Here is a 23233-nt window from a genome sequence, read left to right as displayed (position 1 = left end):
GGAACTGTTTATTAGTCGTATCCGGGATGTCCATTTATTTAATATTTATTTAATAAACGCGCTATAAGCCTCAATATGGCTTGTCTTAATCTGTCATTTTGACTTATATATTTAAGAAGAAAGTGATGAAATTATTAAAGAAGGCTTATGAATAAGGGGATTTATTGTTAATGTAAGTAAATTAACAAAGAAAAAAATTGTGTGTATTTTTGTCACTTTAATAGTGTAAGAGTGATAGAGATGGGAGTTAGACGATATTCAAATTTTGAAACACTTAGCATGAAGAAGCAACTTATAGAGACGGCCCCCTATTATAGTCGGTAGTCCCAGGTTTAAATCCAGGACATTTATTTAATTAATATGTGTTCATCGTAGTTTTTGAGTTTCATGTTTTCTATGATTTAAGTATTTATCTAAATCTATCTATTATAGGAATATATAATTGTATCGCTAGGGCAATTTGTGTAAGACTGTCCCAAATTTATTATTTAAAATCTTGTTAACTCACCTAAATGCTCTGGTTTTTTCGGCACTCTCCCTCTAAACGTAGCAGCACTGGCCACTCCAATCATCAAACACAAAAATACCAACTTCGACATGTTCAAACACTAAATAAACTTTTTTAATTCCGACGATATTATGTTGTCCCAAGGCAAGGTTCTCTCAGCGCGTTTGGTGAAACAACTGACAGGCGAGTAACCGGTGCGCTGTATATACCTAGTGTTTGAGTTGGGATTTATATTTATACACACTTACGATTTGTGTACGACGGACTTAACCCTTAAATGCATGATTTTTAGGGTTCCGTACCCAAAGGGTAAAAACGGGACCCTATTACTAAGACTCCGCTGTCCGTCTGTCCGTCCGTCCGTCTGTCTGTCACCAGGCTGTATCTCACGAACCGTGATAGCTAGACAGTTGAAATTTTCAGAGATGATGTATTTCTGTTGCCGCTATAACAACAAATACTAAAAAGTACGGAACCCTCGGTGCACGAGTCCGACTCGCACTTGGCCGTTTTCTTTTTCTTTTTGCCTGAAATTAATATATGTGTTACATAATTGTTTACTGATTCTGGGGAAAAAATATGGATTTTCACTGCTAAATCAGTGTTAGAATTTTCATAGGCTAATTATATATGTAAATATATAATTTTCAGTAATAGATATATGAAATGTCTTACTACAATCAGAAAGGTACACTATTTGTGATTTACTATGAATCCTATGATAAAGATTTTAAATATAAAATAATTGCAAACCCCGAAAAAACCCGCCTAAATCACATACTAAAAATCACCAACTTTTGCAGATTTTCCTACGCCATTACGTCTTAAAACAAATGTAATTTTTTGAAACTAAAATACTGCGCAAATTTGAATATAACATCAGAAAGTGAATTAATTTATGATCAAAATAAATATACAGGGTAAAACAATTTTATCTAATTGTGCATAAAATTTGCATTTAAGTGTTCAGCCGGCTGTTTTTGGAAATCGTAGCCTTTCCTAAGCCCTAAAGGGTTCCGTATCTCAAAAGGAAAAAACGGAACCCTTATAGGATCACTCGTGCGTCTCTGTCTATCTGTCTCCGAAACTACTGGACCAATTAAGTTGAAATTTAGTATACATATGTAAGTTTGTGACCCAAAGACGGACATGTAACGCAAACAAATGAATTTTAAACATGGGGGCCACTTTTGGGGGGTAAATGAGAAAATTAAAAAATTCAAACTATATCTTGTTATATATCAAATGAAGAGGTCATTGTGAGAATCTCAAATATATTTTTTTACAATTTGAGGAGATAAACAATTTAGAAATTATTCAAGAAAATAGGCAAAAAATGACCATTCCCCCCTTTATCTCCGAAACTACTGGGTCTAAAATTTAAAAAAAAATACACAAAATAGATCTTTACCTATAGATTACAGGAAAACCTAGTAGAAATTGCAGTCAAGCGTGAGCCGGACTTAATTACTTAATTTTTGATCCGACCCCTACGGGTTTTTAAAGACATTTCATACTCACGTTTCACATAAAAAATACATTGTTTAAATTGTGTAATATACGGAACCCTTGGAACGCAAGTCCGACTCGCACTTGGCCGGTTTTTAGATCATAATACGGTTGCCAAAAATATGATAAATAATCTTGAGGCTTTTCTCTAGTAACTTTATCGATTCAAAATCAGGGTGCTTAGCCAAGATGCCAGTCGTTTGGGCTACTACAACGAAACGCTATCTGTCTAATATGTAAGTGATAGAGAAAAAAGAAAGCGTTTTGTTGTCATAGCGCAAACGTTCGATCAAACGTTTCGCTCGATAGAAAAAAATCACCATTAAGGGACCCACTGATTATCAGTCCGCCGGACGATATCAGCCTATTGTCAGTTAGAACAAAAAGTTGACAGTTCCGAATAACTGACAGCCTGATATCATCATAAAAGATGATTTCTGGGATAAACACTACCCTATGTCCTTCCATGGGACTCAAACAACATACAGACACACAAACACACTTTCGCATTTTATAATAATAGTATGGATATAGGTACCAAAATAATGTTGTTTAAATTTAAAGCTTGTGATGTTTTACCAACCAGCTTTGTGAAAGAAGTGGCGATACAGTAATAACCGAAGTAGCGTATTTATTTCGATGGTTTTGTGCTCAATTACGAATAACTTACATTATAATGTATGATAAGAAGATAATTATGTCTAAACAATTTTTTGTTGCCTACTGATATGACTTAAGACAACCGTTGACCAGTTTTATCAGGTGGTCTTTCATAAGATAGGTTTTTGTATATTTTCCTCGTGTATATTATTACCTAGTCTTTCTATTTATTTTTAATTATATAATCAAAATCATCTCTGTATACAGGGTATAATCCCAAAACCTCCCTGGCAACGGGAATGCGCTTATTTTTTACCTAACGTTAAATGTTAGAAAAAAAACGAAAAAAAAAAATTATTTACTGAACAAAATTTTTCTAAAATTTCATTAGAATACTCTATAATTTTGTACTTGACTATAATTACAATGATTAATCGGTTTTCTTCTTTCGACTGTTAACGAATAAAACTCCGAAACGCAACTCTGCGGCCAGCCTTAGCAAGGACGCCTCTTCGGAATGCGAAGGCCGTTTGTAAGTAAACAAAGTGAAAGTTTTGGGAATTTAAATGATCGGGTGTATTGTATGTATTTGTATGTAATGTATTTTTTATATCCATATTCCATCCTTTTATCTAGACCCCCATTTAGACCCACCGGCCGTTGGTCAAAAATTGTTCTGATTGCATTTCGCGCATACCTATATATTTTGCCTTATAAATACGTGCAGGGGTCTGCGCCGATCCGTCACCGTCAACACAAGCTCCTGATGACACTCCTCGGTACGGAGTGAAACATGTCGAGCGTTTTTCGACTTAAAATACGTGAGTGATCCGTTATTAATATATTTAATATGTCTGTGTCTCACGGAAGTTTTGTTATTAAAGTGGAAAAACATTTTTTTTTTGTATGGACGAGTACATGGTATAATACGCAAAAAGATATAATTAATGCAGATTGCTTAAATAAATAAGCTACTTGATTCCGTTGCTCATGATCCATGATTAATAGATTGTTATTAAATCGTCGGCCACAACAACGGATGTCATAAACGCAAGTCTGCGGGCAGCCTAATGAAGGATGTGGTGGGCATGCGGCGTCTGCTCGGATGTCATCATGCCAAGAAGATTAACGAGGTGACGTTAGAATGTCGACGGCAGCTGCATTGAATGAATGAACGAATGAATGAATGAATTAATTAATTAATAATATTTATTTCAGAATAATAGAAATCCATATTCGTGTTAGTACACATATGTCAAAACGTTGGTTAGTAGTTCAAAACAAATTACAGTAGATGAATTAAAATAAAAATAAATTAAATTAAATCATAATCATAAGACATAATTAAATTAAATTAAAAACTCATTATTAACTATACATTACTGTTGTGGCGTCATTGCTGCCGCCGTCAATTTCTCTGATAAAATGAATGACGTTCGTACCGCGATTGTGACGTTGCCGTGATTCTGTCACTCTTTTTATCAAAGAACTTATTTATAGTTGAAAATGTGTACATTTTTACAAGGAAAATTATAGGTGACGTCAACAAATCGTAACAGTTGAATCTGACGCAAAGTACAAGAAACAGCAATCGCTAAACATGTTAATTATTAATTTTGTGATTGCGTATTAAGGTACACGTTTGGGTCAATTAATATAATTGTACTAGACATAATAGACATACTACGGCAGCATGCAGCAAGCAGTCACCGCAGCCCATGAAGGCCTGCAACTCCAGAGGTGTTACATATATACATGCGTGTTACCGACCCTAACACACCGCATCCTCGTTGAGCTCTGGCAACCTTACTCACCGGCAGCAACACAACACTATGAGTACTTGAGTAGCGTGTAGTGATATTTTGCTGCGGTTTTCTGTAAGGTGGAGGTTTTACGAAGGTACTTCCCCAGTTGGGCTCTGCTGAGATCTGGAATGACATCTGCTGTGCTGTGCCCTACCACACAAAGCGAGATGATGTAGTTTAAGGACATACCCGGGTTCAAGTGTTACCTACACTTGAACCCGGGTATTTCCTTAAACTTCGTCATCTCGCTAACCGACCCTAACACACCGCATCCTCGTTGAGCTCTGGCAACCTTACTCACCGGCAGCAACACAACACTATGAGTACTCGAGTAGCGTGTAGTGATATTTAGCTGCTTTTTTTTAAGGTGGAGGTACTTCCCCAGTTGGGCTCTGCTAAGATCTGGAATGACATCCGCTGTGCTGTGCCCCACCACACAAAGCGAGATGATGTAGTATTAGGACATACCCGGGTTCAAGTGTGTCTGTGCTAAGGTAAAACGTTTAACCTTCTCAGACAACTTATAATCTGATTATTTATCATATCACTATCTTTTCGTAATAAGGATTAATCCGTCGCTGCTTTAACTGGGGGATAATAACTCCCGTGTGGGTAAAACAGTTTTTTTTTTCATGACAGTTAATATACATCTGGTACCCAAAATATTTGCTTCTATCTATTTTGATGTAAGTGTACGTTCGTGGCCTAATAAACGCAAGTCTGCGGGCGACCTTATGAAGCATGCGGTGATGGCGTCGCGTGAGTCAACCCATATGTAAACAAACGCGGGAAAACACACCAAATCCGATGTCAACAGAAGGTCACATTTTTATTAATAACGCCAATAATTATTATTAGGAAATTATACAATTATCGTTCTGGCAAAGTTCATTCGTTATTCTCATCAGTGCCGCTAACGCAAGTTTCAATCAGTTAAGTAATTAAAATTAAAACGGATTACTTATTAATATTTATCAGGATATCAGTGTGAAGTCGAACTTAGATTGTTTTACTCCGTAAAACGGTTTACTCCGCTGGGTAACTACTACAACTTAGAGAACAATCAAATTATTTTCCCAAATATTTTGATTTGTGTTTTGTAAATTAGTCATACTGATGATAATGATGATGATGATGGCGAATCATACTACTGAGTACCTATATTAAATACCGTGGGATGGTAAGACCCGACAGATTTTAACCACGCATTCCTGAGGTCATAACGAGCAAAAAATGTTATATGAGTTTTGGTCAAATACAGAAAAAAATAATTTTGCGGTTTAGTTTGGAGAAAAAAAAACATTACAACGATTAAATAAAGTTATTTTTATTTACAGATAAAAATTGCAACCTACTTTTTTTTAGATTGAGCAAGTCCGTTTAAGCATAGAGTAACTTATACTAGAGCGGTACTGTCATAGTAAATTTTGTAACCCCAGTAAATTCACTGCCATCTGTCGACACACTTATAAAACTAAAAATGAAGATTTATAAAAATACGATAGAATGTATTTAAATATAGATAAATGATTTTTTTTATTTGCATTAATTATTTTTATGATTTTGACCCATGTTCTTTCACTGATATGCGTTAAAATTGTTAAATAACAAACGAAACCGTCAACGCCATCTATACGACTGTAGGCCAAAACTAGTAGCGCCCTCTGAACGAGAATCAAATTTTCTTGATTTTCGAGGCACGTTTTTTCCTTAAACTGTATCCATCTATTACGGAGTTATATCTATCTTTGGTTTAAGTTTTGATTTAAGTTAAAGAAAACACAAAATTAGTTAAGTCGCAGAAGATATATACCTACTTACAGACTTTAACAAACTAAAAACTTTGGATTTTTGATGACGCGAAAAAACACGGTCATTAAACGTAAAAAAAAACGTATGATACAAGTTTTTCAACTTTGTTTTTGAATCCAGGGTACTGCGTGTTAAATAACATCCTGCTTTGTGAGAATAACATAATAACATTTGTTGTTAATTTATCTTTTTTAACCACAGACATAGTATCTACAAGTAGTTATAGAAGCGCCACCGAGCGACCGGGGGTAAGAGAAAGAATTTTATATTCATATAAAATTTGGGCAGCATAGGATTTTTTCTCTTTCACTCTTATAAATTTCGGTATTTTGCCATCGCCTCCTACCTTCCTATGCTGCCACCCGGTCGGTGATGGGTGATGGTGACAAAGCATGGCACTATTTTCTCTTTCCTCTTATAGGAATCGCAATAAGACTATCTTTCTCTATCAAAGAGTATCAGGCCCTTGTTTTTAACCAACTCCTAAAATAGAGGACTTCCATTCTACACTCGAGGGCAATGAAAATGGGTCACTCTAAATGCAAATTTTTATAAAATTGTTTATCAATTAATGTAATTTAAGTATGTACTTAGTTTTGGTACATACTTATAGACATGCAAATGAGAAGAAGTACAGCAATAAACGTGTGTATCACAAAAACACAAATACATCGAGTTGAGGCTCATTAGAAAGATCTCGAGACGTAATTGATAGACATGCAAATGAGAAAAAAGTACAGCAATAAAAGTGTGTATCACAAAAACACAAACACGTCGAGTTTAGGTTCATTAGAAAGATTTTGAGACGTCATTGATAGACATGCAAATGAAAAAAAGTACAACAATAAAAGTGTGTGTCACAAAAACACGAATACATCGAGCTTGCGCTCATTAGAAAGATCTCGAGGCGTAATGATAGACATGCAAATGAGAAAAAATACAGCAATAAAAGTGTGTGTCACAAAAACACAAATACATCGAGCTTAGGCTCATTAGAAAGATCTCGAGGCGTACTCGAGACGTCATTACACATGTATATAAAAAAAGTACAGCAATAAAAGTGTGTATAACAAAAACACAAATACATGGAATATGAAACACAAATAGAAAAAGTACAGCAATAAAAGTGTGTATCACAAAAAAAATTCATTTATCGGGCTTTTACGGGCATTTTACTATAATTCTCTCTCTTTACTCGGGCCTATAATTCTTTAACCGTATTCCTATTTTGTGAAGTGTCCCAAAAACGTCAAGGATTTAAAAAAAATACAATACCACCCAAAGCCTAATCCGACAAGCCAATCAGAACATTGATGCTAAACAACCATGTTTATGTACCCATATTGTGGAATTACCATTTAATGAAAATGAAAATGAAAATATTTATTTCAGACACCAGGTGTCCATATTTTTGTCTACAAGACTATATTAGTACTTAACAATAAAACATAATACTATAAAACTATATAAAAATAAACGTTAATGTTAGTAAAACACATAACGCTCATTGGATCGAACATGCATTGACATCCAGTGAGTTGTGAGAGGGCTATCAACCCTTTCCGCAATCACCCTCTGCATTTGACTTTTTGCCGAAACACGTTTTATGCTTTCTACGAGACATAAATACTTACGCCCAACGAACTGGATTCCACTATTAAATGTAATAAAAAGTTATAAATATTTTATGACTCGTCTTCATCATATTAGACGAACTCCACTGCTGGACATTCCCACAACGATCGGTCCTGCGCTGCCCCTATCAAACGATTCCGTTAAAATCATTTTTACAAGCCCCTATTATTTAACGTGCATGTATAGGCCAATCACATTAGATTCAAAAATAGCGTATTGAGGAATTAATTTCCAGCAAGCTGGAAATCGTTGTAATACTTTCCTATGGTCCTAATTCCTAAATCGGTGTTGTTGTTTTAAATTATCCTAAATCTTGTTCTCGGTGAGATATGCTCATGTTCTCGGTGAGATATGCTCAAGGAAACAACATAATCTATGATAGTTATGTATATTCTGTCTATATTGTTCTTCACTTGTATGCTTCTGTTTTATCTCCAAGTAATCTCTGTAATCCAAGTTTGCATAAAGGAGGTCTGCATAAATTTTGGGAGCCTTGGGAGATTTTTTTTCCTTAGATTGCCAAACCATCCGATGTAGAATAGGATTGTTAATTTTTTTTAATGTCGAAAACCATTTCCTCCTTTCAAACAGTTTCCGATATTTGCTGTTCCGTGGCAGTCACGTCACATTTTAACACTTATCACTTACTAGTGATGAAAAATACGGCAGCACGGATATGATGATTACATTTTTATCGCCTATACTTAGTGTTTTTCATCACTCTCGCACCTATATACCTACTTGTTAAAACGTGACGTGACTGCCACGATGGCAGACTTTAAAAAGGACGACCCTATTACGGAAATCCCTATTTAAATAAAATTTCCAATTTCAAAGTTATACTTTATTTCAGGGGTCGGATACTAAACTTATCCCTAATACAAACAAATGTGTTATTTTTAGAAGATATTGTTAATTTAGCAGCAAATTCGCCGTACACCCGACTCATTGTATTAAACGCCGAATCTATATCATCCACGTCTATATCATTCATGAAATAGGTCCCTTTCTTAAGCTTACACCCTGGTACGGGTAAACCTACAGTTTTAAACACAGTTTTAAACATATTATTCGTACATTTAAGATTCTTTAAATTAAAAAACCATTCAACGCCCTTTGGTGTTTGCCTTCCGGTGATAATTGTCATTTCCTTGTCAAATCCTGGAATATCTTTGTCCACTGTTACATTTCCTCTAATGATAGAATGACCTTTTATGTTGATCAGTTCTATATTCGATTTAAAGGGAGCTGGATTTATAAAAGGAGGTTGTATATTTGGACAGTCAGATACACTGAGGATGTTTACACGGTAGGGTTTGCGACAATAGCACAGCAAAATCGGTAATATTACAACAAAAGGTAAAGATTTCATTTTACTGACCACTTCTATCACGGTATGAATAAAAATATATTATGAAGTAGTGTTTTTAGGTTTTATATACACAGATTCTCTCCGGTAATTTAACATGAAAATTAGGTACGCAATGTACGCATATAGACATTAGAACAGTCATTATAACTATTTGATGTTATACCTAACCTCATTTTTCATTAGGTACTAAATATTTCATAGTAGGTAAGCCAAATAATTGCAAAATAATTATACATTCGAATAACACGGAACATCATTTATGAGAAATAGATCTGTATGACTTTATGATTGTCTATGTCATAGACCAAGATCAGATATTATATATGTCGATAAAAATCAGATCAGATATTTATATCTCGATAAAAAATAATGTAACCATACTAGTTTTATTTTAAAACACTGCGTTATATAATTTAAAACCAAAAGGCAACCCATAAAGCTCTTAAAACGGTTTGTTTTGTTCTCTGTTTTTAGGGTTCCGTTGTTCTCTGTTTTTAGGGTTCCGTAAAAACGGGACCCTATTACTAAGACTCCACTGTCCGTCTGTCCGTCTTTCTGTCACCAGGCTGTATCTCATTAACCGTGATAGACAGCTGAAATTTTCACAGATGATGTATTTCTGTTGCCGCTATAACAACAAATACTAAAAAGTACGGAACCCTCGGTGGGCGAGTACGACTTTTTTAAATCCGTTCTTAAATATGTTAAAAGACGGTTTTCCACTTGAAGTCTTAATACCTACTCTCAATATTAGAACGAAAGGTAAACAAGAATTTTACCTGTTTTTTTTTTATGAAATAGGAGGCAAACTAGCAGACGGATCACCTGATGGTAAGCGATTACCGCCGCCCATGGACACCCGCAACACTAAAGGGGTTGTAAGTGCATTGCCAGCCTTTAAGATGGGAGTACGCTCATTTCTTGAAGGTTTGAAGGTCATATCGGTCCGGAAATACCGCAGGCGACAGTTCATTCCACAGTTTAGCTGTGCGAGGCAGGAAGTTTCTAGAGAAACGCACAGTTGAGGACTGCAAGCCATCTAAGTGGTGAGGATGGTAATGTTGTCGCGTACGGCGATGGCGAAAAGAAGCGGCAGGGATTAATCCGAACAATTCCTCGGAGCACTCCCCGTTATACACGCGATAGAAAATGCATAGCGACGCCACATCTCTACGCAGCGCCAAGGAGTCAAGCCGTTCCGAAATACGCTGGCAGTCGACAATTCGAGTCGCTCTTCGTTGGATGCGGTCCAGAGGGAGAAGCTGGTATTGAGGTGTGTGGGCGAACCTGCGCTTTATACAGCTGTAGGCGGTGGGCCGGCGTGTGTTTCTTGTTTAACGTTTGTTCCTCGATCACGCAAAAAAGATTGAAGGTGTTAGTATGAACATTATTATTATTATTACGAGCCTATTGTGTCCCACTGCTGGGCAAAGGCCTCCCCCCTCTTCTTCCTCTCCTCCCGGTTTTGAGCTACATCTGGCCAGTCGCTCAAAAAGGAGTCCAAGTTATCCCGCCATCGCCGACGAGGTCTGCCGGATCCCCGGTTTGTATGAATGTATGAACATACCAGATTTTAACCCAGAAAAGGACAAAGGGAACTTTTTACTATTAATTACGAAAGCGCCGAAATTTTAAAACGTAATAAATTTATAAGCCTCGGTAGAGAGTATCATTTCGTTCCATTTGGAGTTGAAACTCTAGGTCCATGGGGTCCCAGCGCGCACAAGTTGTTTGCAGAAATTCGATACTCGTTTACGTAGTACCACTGTATACATCTTGTATGTAAATAATTGGATTTTAATATTACGAAATTAGGATTGAAAGTATGAAAATTACTATGGTGGAAAGTGGCATGTTGACAAATTATCGTCTTCTACTGAGATGGAGTCGTGGGTTGATGCTAATAAAACATTTAAGCCATTTTCATTACAAAATATATTAGGAATTTACATACGCGTAAAATTTTAGAATGATCCCAACCAAATAATTGCCCTTAGATGGAAGCAATTTTCACAATTTTAGGCTTCTGTACGCAAAGGTTAAAAACGGGACCCTATTACTAAGACTCCCCTGTCCGTCTGTCGTCTCAATAGTAATAATAACTAATGCTTATAGCAAAGAGAATTAAGGAGACGCTAAATGTAGACTACGAAAATAATAGTCATTTTGGTAACAAAACCGATATATTAATTACACATTAATAAATTATTATTAATTATTATCCGTTTACGGTTCAATTTGTACTGGTTGATGATTAATTGCAATTAACGTTCGGCCAACACTGCTTTAGGCGTTATTCATAAACGCGTTACAAGCATCAATTAGCTACTAATCGTTTATCTTAATTTGTCATTTTGAATTTTATATTAAAGGAAAAATTTATAAATTTACGCTTCCGGCAGGAATTGAACCCGCGACCTCTGCAGTCCGTGCATCGCTCTTAACCAGGTTAGGTCAAGTGAGGTCGCGGGTTCAAGTCCTGCCAAGAGCATAATTTATCCAATTTTCCTTTAATATAAAATTTGTAGTATCGCTCGTAGACGTATCTGCTTGATAAAAAATTGGCTCTCATTTTGACCAAAGATAGATAACTCCGTAATAGATGAATACAGTCTAAGGAAAAAACGTGCCTCGAAAATCACAAAAGTTTGATTCTCGGTCAGATGGCGCCGCTACCTTTGGCCTACTCTCGTATAGAGGGCGTTGACGGTTTCGTTTGTTATTTAACCATTTTAACGCATATCAGTGAAAGAATATGGGTCATAATCATAAAAATAATTAATGCTAATAAAAAAAATCATTTATCCATATTTATATACATTTTATCGTATTTTTATAAATCTTAATTTTTAGTGTTCCGTGCAAAACTTTGTTTTGACAAACGGAACACTTATTAGTTTTAAAGTGTGTCGATAGATGGCAGTGAATTTACTGTGGTTACAAAATTTACTATGACAGTAGTACCGCTCTATCCTATTATATCCTCTTTGTTTTTGACTTATGTATTTGTAAAGGGATAAAAAATACACTAACTAATTGAAGCTTTACAAGTTATATGAATAACTAATTGAAGATTTAGAAGTAAAATGTTTGAGCGCCGCGATGTTTGTTTGGGAACTGACCGCAGAAGTAAAAATGTGACGTTTTCAACCAAAAGGTACCACATTGTCGCTTGTCGATTAGGTTGATTTCAAATTAAAGCTATATATAAATAGCGCCTTATTGACAACCAACAATAAGTACTCTTTTGATTGAGAATGGCACAAATATAATTTATTAATATATAGTTTATATTTGGAAAATAATGTCAAAGACTAGTGAAGCTAAGTTTTTCTTTCAGGGGTCAGGTCTATCCCACCAAAAACATTTCATGTAAAGTGTTGCCAAGACTAGGCGCATAAAGCTTTTACACTCAAAAGCTATCAGATCCCGTAGTAGGTACCAAGACTTTTACTCTGTAAGTCCTAACTTTATTAGCTCTAACTGTATAAAGCCAACATCTTGGTCAAACGTACAGTACGGCTTGGCCGTTTCGTTGCTGTCAAACTTTAAACAGGTGGTAGACTGTTGGAGCACTCCTTTGTGATATATCCAATAACGAATTAAACATATGAATAAATAAAGTGGTTTAATATTTATCTATTATTTTGACTGCACATCTTTCAGCACGCGCCGCAACACTTTGCCAGACGGACTTTTCGGTATGCTGTCGATAAACGACAAATCTTCAATCTTCTTATAAGACGCTACTCTTTTATTTACAAAGTCCTTTATTTCAGTATCAGTCACATTCACCCCTTCCTTCAGCATCACAAAGGCTTTAGGCCTCTCTCCTGAGTAAGAATCAGGAATACCAATAACTGATGCGTCGAAAACTGCAGGATGCTGTTTGATCACATTTTCTAACTCCGCTGGTGCTACTTGGTATCCTTTTACCTGGAATTTACAACAGAAGGTAAGGTATCTCCAATTGGGATGAAAAGAGCTCGTGATTCTGAATAGAAATAACATAAAATATTACAATGGTATCAGTCGATCAGGTTTGTTTTGAGGATCAAATGTCTGTATGGGACCCATTGTCTTAAAGCAATACAAAAGTCACAAATGATGGTCAAAGTCTAGCTCCCGCACTTTACTGATGAAACGCTTCTAACAAAATGGCATTACATCGTAACGTCAGCATGTAACGTTGCTGTTGCTATTGCTTAGAAGGCGTGGAAAACAAGGAAATTGCGATTTTGTCAGTGAATTATTGCGTTTATGACTTATGTGTATTGTTGCTGCACAATAGTTTTTTTTTTATAAAATCTAAAGAATACCATTTTTTTCCTTCTCGTCTTATATTTATTCCTATATTTTTTAAGTTTCCAATTTTATTTGTGATAAATTGCTCATTTCCTATCTATTTAACTAGATTTAGTTCTAAAATTCAACATGTGGAAACAAACTTATTAAAAAAAGGTAGACAGTGTACCAGCTAAGTATTTAATTTATATATAAAGGCCCTCTGTATGAAGGTACCTTAATTAGTTCTTTTAATCTATCAGCGATGATGACTCGGCCCTTTTCGTCAATAGAAGCGAGATCTCCAGTCCGCAGCCAACCGTCCCCCGCAAACACCTGCCTGTTGCCCTCAGGATTGTCCTTGTATCCCTTCATGACGTTTGGTCCTTTGATCAATAGCTCTCCTACCTGAAAGTGTTTTTGATAACGGTTATAGCTCAGCCTGAATGTTGGAATCATCTTCCAAATATTCTCTTATAAAAAAAATTTAATACTCATTTATTTCAGATAATAACAATCCATAAATTTTGTTAGTGTATCTTAAACTAAGTATCTAATAACTATTATTACTTGTTTACTAATTAACCTACAACTAAAAATGAACTAAACAACATACAGGTTGCCCAGTCAAAACCACCGGGTGTCTCCATATTCGACAGCCGTATCTATCGGATAATACTTTTAGAAAGCTGTTGGGACTGCTTCTCGCTCGTTGCATTAAGAAGGCTGAGCGCTTACGTAAGATAGCATGGAAACCGTCAGTGCGTGCCTCTGCAAACATTGTCGAGGCGCTGCTAAACAGTGACAGCCCCATCAGCATTCTGAAAGCATCATTATACTGAACTCGGAGATCGTATGCGGAACGCTGGGTAACCAACTAACACACAGGCTGCTCATGTAGAATGTCTGACTGTAGGCTTTAAAAAGTGTGTTGTTGTCTTTGATACACAAATGCAAAGGTTTGTTATAATTGTTACAAATTATCAACAAAACGCACCAGCGACAGGGTGGAGGCCTGGAGGCGGATCTGCGCGAACTTCGAGTTTCCAATTGGCGAGAGGTCGCACAGGATCGAGAAAAGTGGCGCTGTCTTGTGTCGGAGGCCAAGTCTCATTTTGGGTCACTGAGCCAACGGAGTAGTAGTAGTAGTAGTATCGACAAAACAACGCAATATAAATTTTTGTCCACGATTTTTTGGGTTATCCTATAACTTTGCATTGGGAAGTTTGATAGTTCGCTAGTAGTTGGTGCAACTGGCCCTAAGCCGGATAGACCGAACATCCAATATCTGAATTATTAAAATCCGCTTACTTCATTAGGACCTAAGTTTCTCATGTCTCCGTCCACTATCCGTAACTCCACATTAGGCAGAGCACTGCCTACAGTTGTGTAAGCCCTGGCACCTGGGGGACTCGCCGTGACCAGCGGTGAGGTCTCTGTTAAACCGTATCCTTGAGAAAACTCCACCTCGCGCTGAAATTAATACAAAGTAAATTGATTAAAATCACCAGCAGATAAAATAAAGTTTCTTATTCTACTAAACGAATATTTAAAACCTAATAGTATACCTACACGGTGTTATTATTGAATTCCGTTACCTTTTAATTAAAATCAAATGATCAATTATCTTTTAAATGAAGTTAATTAGAATACCAATGTCATTGAGAAAATTAATTTAAGCTCAGGACCTTTGAAATAAGTTCAAAAAACACAGCGGACATGTGAAAGTTTGGATGTTTATTACTCAATCATATATTTATTTTTATTTATTTAAACTTTATTATACAATATAACAAATAAAGTACAAATGGCGGACTTAATGCCTAAAGGCATTCTATACCCAGTCAACCATAAGGCTAAACAGAAACAGTAATAGGTGCAGGCATTGAACAAAAAAAAAGCAGTATAGGTAACTTAAAACAAAAAATATAGCGATAAATAATACACACGACTGAAAATAAACTTACATATACATACTATAATTAAATAAACATACTATAATTAAATATAGTTGTTGATTTAATATTTTATTTGGAATAAGACATTCAACCTCTGTCAATGGTTGAATATCTCAGTAGGCCACACATTGCTGGACCCAAGCGTGTAATTTTTCTTTTGTTGTTCTTATTATTTTCTCTTTATCTTATTTCTTTCATCGTATTGTTCTGTGTATATGTGATTTGTGGAATAAATGTCTTTCTTCTTCTTCTTCAAACTCTTCGTTCATAGCAGGGATCGAATACCGGTATATTTTTCATACAAATTAACCAGTATTCAATTTCGGTATCTTGGTTGTTTATGTATATTTTTCCATTTCATTTAGGTGGTCTGATATTTCATTGTCCTTACCTAAATACATTCTACAATATCAAAGGAATATTTCAAATAATTCAAATGCTACGTGATATTTTGATTTTAAGTTATACCGGTAACGATCCCTGGTTCATAGCATCCTTAATTTATTTTGTAGGATTTACGTATTTGACATTAATTATACCTTAGCTTTGGCGAACATCTTGTCGATATCGGCTCGGGCCAATGTCGCAGCGCCACTCATCATGTAAGTGATATGGTCGAATATCTCAGAAGTTACTTGGGGATGCGAACCGAGGAACAGCACTGAAAAGTGGAAAATACAAAACTTCATATAAATTATAAATTTAAAAACCGCCAGAGCAATGAAATTGAAGAACCGATCTCGATAAAACATATTTAAGAACCAGCAAAAACCGCATCCAAATCGGTTTACCCGTTTAAAAGCTACGGTGTCACAGAAATATATAGACAGAGAGAGAGAGTCATAACTTATAACCCTTTCTTATTGCGTCAAAAAAATCATTCTAATAGGTATTCATTATCATTTGACATCGTTCCAACTACACTGTCAATATTAATGTCTTTATTACTGATAGTATTTGGTCTGCAAATAGTGAAACAAACCACGTGAAATAGTTTCATGTTTGTTGCATGGGTGTTATTATTCTCATCAGAAACGGTCAAAGAGAATTCAAATAAAATTAGTAGCAGTAATAAATAGTTATTGTTTGTCTAAAGACAGTAGTGCTTCTTCTAAAGCATCAGCGTTTAATACATTGTTTGCTAATTAACATTGAGTAATTGTTTAATATTCACTAAGATTATTTTGTATAAACGACCTGGCCCTGACTACGGTCAAAGTCATATTACATGATCATTATTAATGAAAATTTGATTATCTTTCATCAAATAATTGTTTCTACATCATAACTATATTTAAAAAAACATATAAAATAAAATAAAATTTCTTTATTTCGGACAAACAAATGCATCCATAGGGTGTTAGTAATACAAGCAAAATCTTAATCTAGTGTTAGTATTTAATACAATAGGTACCTACTTATATTATAAATTGCGCTACACCTTTAATTTGCTCGGTCCAGTGTTTTAGGATCGGACAATCAAACCTATCGGCAATTTTTCTTAGAATGAACATATAAATGAACTAAACCAAAAAGAGTTTTGAATGATTCACGGGTAGATTCACTAGACTTATATTGACCGGGATATACACCGGTCAATATAAGTAGTAAACCAAAAAGATTAAAACATTTAAATGAACGAATGAATGAAAAGTCTTTATTTTCAGGCAACTATTGGCCCATAGATAAATATATAACTTAAAACTATCTATTATAAAATATATTTAAACTAAAAAACGCGATACGTTTCGCAGTGTCAGTGAGCCGGCCGGGGAACCGCCGAACACTCTACAAACCAATGCCAAAACTCCTCCATAGTGAAGGTCGCTAGGCGTTCAGTCGGAACGCTCGCCACAAAACTCCTCCATGGTGAAGGTCGCTAGGCGTTCAGTCGGAACGCTCGCCACAAAACTCCTCCATGGTGAAGGTCGCTAGACGTTCAGTCGGAACGCTCGCCACAAAACTCCTCCATGGTGAAGGTAGCTAGGCGTTTAGTCGGAACACTCGCCACAAAAGAATACTCTATGCATGAAATGAAATGAAACTTACCCATCGGTGGTGCCACATACAAAATGTTGATTCTATTATTCCGCATAGCCTGCAGGAAGGTATTGGGCTGGAACTTTGGTAGCACATGCAGCTTTACCCCTACACACAGCTTGTGCAGCATGGCGACGGTCAGGCCGTAGCAGTGGTACATGGGTAACACCACTAGCTGGTTCTCTTGGTATGGAGCTGAAGATTAAAAAGAATTTTTTTAATAAAAAATTTTTAGTAAAAGTTGCACGGTTTTCGAGTTATTACCGAACTTAAAAAAAATTGAGAAGTATCCCCTTTGCTTTAACATTTTTAGTACCTACCAGCCGGGCTAGCACATGATTGGCGCGAGAGTATCTCGCCGCGACATAGACTACCCGTCCCTCTTTAATTCATACAGTTAGTAAAAGACGGGTAGTCTATCTCGCGGCGAGATACTGTCGCGTCAATCATGTGCTCGGCCTACTGCATTGATATCTCGAAAACCATGCAACTTTTACTGGGGTCATGTTCGGCTGGGCGGAATGCCTAACTGCAGACTCCACGAAAAAAAAACGCTGATTAGGTTCCTTTTCAGTATCACTGTGACGTGGTTGTTCTGGGACATACATTCATTTACTTATTTCAATCATTTTTATTACATACAGTTGTTAAATAAAATATACCATCAGTGTTACATTCAATTTTATGGATTTAAATCAACTAATTTTTTTGCTTACCATCAGGATTATAATGCCTCATTTCTGTATCTTGCTGTGCACAGTTCGCCACAATATTCCTATGAGTCGACTCCACTCCTTTAGGCAGACCCGTAGTCCCACTTGAATACGGCAAGAACGCAACATCACTTGTCTTGACTTTAACCTTCTTCAAAATGTCTAAATCCACATGATTATCTTCTATAAGCTCTTTGAATGATACCGTGCCCTCAACCCTATAGGCTCCTGAGTCTAAGCAGATGATTGGTATTTGCTTCTTGCTGAGTACCAACGCTTCTTGTACAGCTGATATTGTGTCGGGGTGAGCAAATATCAGTTTTAGTCCCGATTGCTGGATTTGGGTTTGTATTTCGTCTGTAAAGATGCATTTTTGATTGAATAATGTACCGTAGAATGTGCCTATTTTGCTTCCCACTGGGTAATTATGCTCCAACAGTTATTAATTTATTATACTAGGTGGGGCCTGTAACACGAGCAAATAATTAAAACAAAGATTGTACTCCTAGTACGGAGGTAGGTATGATGGAGGTACATATACCTGCGCGCCTTACAATAACAACATTCGCAATAAGAACATTGCGTCTTAGAATAAACTTAGTGTACTAAAATCAAAACACAAGTACTTAAGTATTTTTTAAGTCGTAGCCTACAGTTTAATTTTTTCTTGTTACAGGCCCCACCCGGTATATGAAACTATATCACAAACTAATTTAAGTGTTAAAACGTAATAGATAGCGATGGACTTCTTTAAATCAGCGTACTTATACTCGTTCATCAACATCAAGTTTTAAATTTTTTATTAAACTTCGAATTTTAGAGTAAAGTAGACACCATAGATTAGTATATGTTATTACTGGTAGACACATTTTATGATAATAAAATATTTAATGACAGCAGCGGTACCAACATTGGACCGGTGTATTTAATGTCAAAGTGGCAATAATCAATAATCAAAATCAATATTGTCAGTCGTCAATACGTACAGTCTTCTCGTTGAGCAACAGCGTATCGTTTAGTATGTTTGTTTGTAACATCAAATTCTTAGGCTTAGGTAACCATAAATGCAGCTTCTCGTGTTTTTGAGCATAATCTGCTGTGTTCTTAGCGCTCATGAAATGTTTATTACAAGAAATAATATTTCTTTTGCTTATTTAGCTTTATCTGTCAGCGTCCCAAAGATACTGTCACCAAGCATGATACTCACGATGTGTTACCATTTTAGTTAGAAGCGTTTTGGCCAGTAAAGTGCGGGTGCTAGCACTTTGTCCATCATTCGTGACTTTTGTATTTCTTTAAGACAATACAGGCATTAAATTGGTTCTCAAAACAAACCTGATCGACTAATACCATTAATACCAATTTGTCAAGTACCCTATGCCCAATGTGATAATTTTTATGTGATTTGTTGGATATGTTACATTTTTATATTATATCTTTATCATATGTTTGTGTACAACTTAGTTTTAGATTATGGTTTATGGCAAAATTTTATGACAAGTAGGAAGTTCCGATATCAATAAACTCAATTATCGAGGCTTTTTTAAATTAATAAAATATTTCATATTATTGAATGTATAAAAGTTCTCTTTTTCTTTATTTTACAAGTGTATTTAAGACTTGCTATTCATATATTTCCAAAATTATACGCACTTAAATAAAACTTGCAGCGTTAATTAAGGTTTTTAAAAATGTTGCCACGCCCTAGTAGGGTCCATGTCTGTACTGTCTAATGAAAGAACCAACACCTTGTAATACCATGGTTGCAATAAACGATTATGATTATGATTACTTACATGGCGTGTAAATAGGATTAAACGTAGTAAGCGCCGCTCCAGCATCCATCGCTCCTAATGCAACTATAGGGTATTCCGGTGAATTAGGAGATATAATGCCCACCGTATCTCTGTCGTTTATTCCAAACTTCTTCCTTAGGTTGGCGGCTAGAGTTCGGCTAAACTTGTGTAGCTGGCCGTACGTGTAGCTTCTATTCGTAATAGCGCATTCCTTGGAAAAAAAAATACAATTTGGTACTTGTACCATCACAATACACTCATAACAATACACAAACATAAACATACACATACACATGTTAATAATATTATTACAAATACATACACTTATATACATATGAAATCAGATAAACTTACAAAGCCGAACAGTACTGCCAATGACAACAAAGTGTTCACATACGGATTTTTTAAAGCAGAGCTGTACGTATACTGTCTAATCTTGACAAAGAAACTATTCCAAAGGCGAGCTGCCTGAATAAAAAAAGAATTGGACATGTAATCAGTTCGATGAGATGGTATAGACAGAAAAAGATTGCCAGAAGAGCAAAGCTGATGAACACAAGAGGTGACAAGAGACACAATAGTAGTGGAAGAAAGATTTTAGATATTCGGGGGACTGAGGATCGTTAATAATAGAAAAGAGGGTGCAGAGCATGCGAATGTTGTGACGAACACGCATATGAAAACCAGCCAAGTTTAGAGCGGAATGAGGAGAAATGGCTCCGTATTTACGGAGACAGAAAACAAAACGAATACAATTATTCATTAAACGATCTAAGTCCAAGAGCTCCTAATTTATGTCCGGATAACACACATCACATTATGTGTGGTGCTGCCGACGAATGGCAAAGGTCAGTTGGACGAAAAAGCAAACAAATGAAGAGGTTTTACGCATGGTAGGAGAGAAGAGGAGTTTGTTGAGAACCATAGAAAATAGAAGAGGAAAGATACTTGGACACTTGCTACGACACAACGAGTTTATCAAAAACATAATTGAAGGGAGAGTTGAGGCAAGGACACGGAGGGGGAGACCAAGGAGAACATACATAGATCAAGTTATATTAACGAACATATGTACATATATTTTTTTTATAAATGTAAAATGTGACCTGTAAAATTTGCTTTTACCAATAAAGTTCTGTATTCTGTAAGTATAGGAAAAACTCAACGTCGTGTCGTATCAGGCTGTCAAGGAGAAGGCAGAGGATCGACACATATGGAAATCGCTCCACCGACAAGAGTATAACTTAAATATATGATGATGAATTATTGGTTTAACAAATAGACACAGGGACAGATAAAATAAAATATTTTACTTATAGCTATGTAGTAATTTTCTACTCATTAAGTTCGCCTTTCTATTATTTAATTAACTCTGTAACTGTGTCTTTTGTTTCTTTTTTGTATACAGTGTGATTTCTAGGTCGTGATCTAAACCAGTTTTTCGGACTGTAAATGATCCACAAAGGTAGGTACTTAGTATTTGGTTAAAAGATAATTCGTTTTTATTTCTTGTTTTCCAAGTAAAATTTATCTTATACTAAGTAATCATGGTCACCCTATGACTTTTGACATACGCTGTATGGAAAGTGACAAGACGTCACATTGAGTAGGGTGACCAAATTGTGTGCAAAAATATTTTTTCTACTTGTCATCTAAAAAATAATCATCATTATTGGTGATAAACAATAATTAACAACATCATCAGGCTCATCTTTGAATTCTGTATGATGTTTTGTTCTCTTCCTCCACAACCCTGAAATCAGCTGTATACAATAAAACATATACATACATACATGTTATATACCTAATAAAATCTTGTAATAATATTTCAAATTGATTATTCTATTTAGTATACTATACAATATACATATATGTTTAACCAACTTTTTGTCTTTGTCCCTTAACTACATTAACTTTACCGTAGCAGTTTTTTCCGCCCATTTATCCAAATTACGCCAAACAAACTCGTTCACAGTACACTCCGGTATAACAATATCTTTACAAGGCGATCTGACAACATTTTCATTAGTCCACACATGTTTTTTTCTTAAAAGAATCGCGGGAAACGAGTTACGAATGAATATGCGAGCGGCCATGACTACGACTAAATAATGTATGCGGCGAGAGGCTGGTTTTGAACCAAACCATTAGTAGCGGAGTTAAACACCTATCGTTATATCAAGTGACTGGCACGAAGTAACGAACACAATGTATAATGTTATAATGATAGCGTATTATTATGGTCACTGTACCGACTTCAAAGATAACCTAAATTAGTTACTACCCATTGATGCATTTTTAGCTTTATTACAATGAGATAAGGTGCAAAACGAAACGTATTTATTACTCTTATCTAAATACACATTTAAGTTATCACAATGTGATAATATGATTATCATTAGTTAATTATAGTTGTGGTACCAACATAAGGAAGGTCAATATAATTTATAGAAGTTTATTATAATTTATTTAGTTTAGTTTTTGTTTTTTTTATACCACAACGGTGGCAAACAAGCATACGGCCCGCCTGATGGTAAGCAGTCACCGTAGCCTATGTATGTATGTATATAATTTTAGGGTAATTTATTAACCTGATGATGATTATAATATGCATAAATACAGACTTGTTTAAAAAAAAAATGCGCAGCATTGTGTCTATCATTTTATCACGCAGTATTAAAAATTTCTTAAGAATTGTGACATTAACTGGAATTTCACTTTTTATAGCACTATTTTCCAATGCGAATTCCACGCGATTTTTAAATGTAACATATAATTATTAACCCTTTATCCTTGTAAGTATACGCGTACTTGTACAAGTACAAATTCAATTCGAGATTTGCACTCTCATAGTAGGTAATAAAAGAAAGTTTCAAATTTAACGACACAATAATTGGAGTTTTCGGAATACTGAATTTATTATTTATTTTATTTATTATAATCAAATATTAAAAATTACAATTTAACAAAGCTCCACAAAATTGTAATTAGTTTGACCGTGGAGTCAAGTAGTATCAATTTCTTTTTACACTAAATTCTATAATTAACACGTTCGCGGACGCGGATTGCATAGCATCCGTTTTTGTACTACTCCTGGTGACGCGAATGCCATGGAATCCGTTTTTCGGTTTAAATTTCTGAGTTGATATGCTTACCAATCCGCTTTGTCACAGTATAATATTATTCACCAACATTTCCTCT

General features: G+C 35.5%; 2 protein-coding genes and 1 long non-coding RNA gene across 4 annotated transcripts in view; 1 reads left to right on the top strand and 2 right to left on the bottom strand.

Moving 5' to 3' along the window:
• Positions 1 to 688, bottom strand: part of LOC134747783 (uncharacterized) — a 50918-nt gene extending 50230 nt beyond the window's left edge. For both annotated transcript variants that reach the window (XR_010128357.1, XM_063682425.1), the window contains exon 1: positions 509 to 688. Coding sequence is in view for 1 of the 2 variants with exons in the window: in XM_063682425.1 (XP_063538495.1) it covers positions 509 to 599 (91 nt within the window). In the remaining variant the exon portion in view is untranslated. The remainder of the gene's footprint in view (positions 1 to 508) is intronic.
• LOC134747790 (uncharacterized) overlaps positions 1 to 23233 on the top strand; it is a 302451-nt gene that overhangs the window by 14467 nt on the left and 264751 nt on the right. The window lies entirely within an intron of this gene.
• LOC134747768 (uncharacterized) lies at positions 12863 to 22166 on the bottom strand. The gene is made up of 8 exons (XM_063682404.1): positions 21952 to 22166; positions 20033 to 20243; positions 18240 to 18593; positions 17533 to 17718; positions 16023 to 16144; positions 14837 to 14998; positions 13763 to 13933; positions 12863 to 13177 (listed from the first exon to the last, which is right to left on the bottom strand). Exons 1-8 carry the CDS (start codon positions 22126 to 22128, stop codon positions 12884 to 12886), a joined length of 1677 nt encoding a protein of 558 aa, XP_063538474.1. The 5' UTR covers positions 22129 to 22166; the 3' UTR covers positions 12863 to 12883.

Source organism: Cydia strobilella, chromosome 15 (genome assembly GCF_947568885.1).
Source record: "Cydia strobilella chromosome 15, ilCydStro3.1, whole genome shotgun sequence".
In the NCBI taxonomy this organism is placed as follows: Eukaryota; Metazoa; Arthropoda; class Insecta; order Lepidoptera; family Tortricidae; genus Cydia; species Cydia strobilella.
The sequence above is the reverse complement of the archived record's forward strand: the minus strand, read 5'-3'. Positions and strand labels throughout refer to the sequence as shown.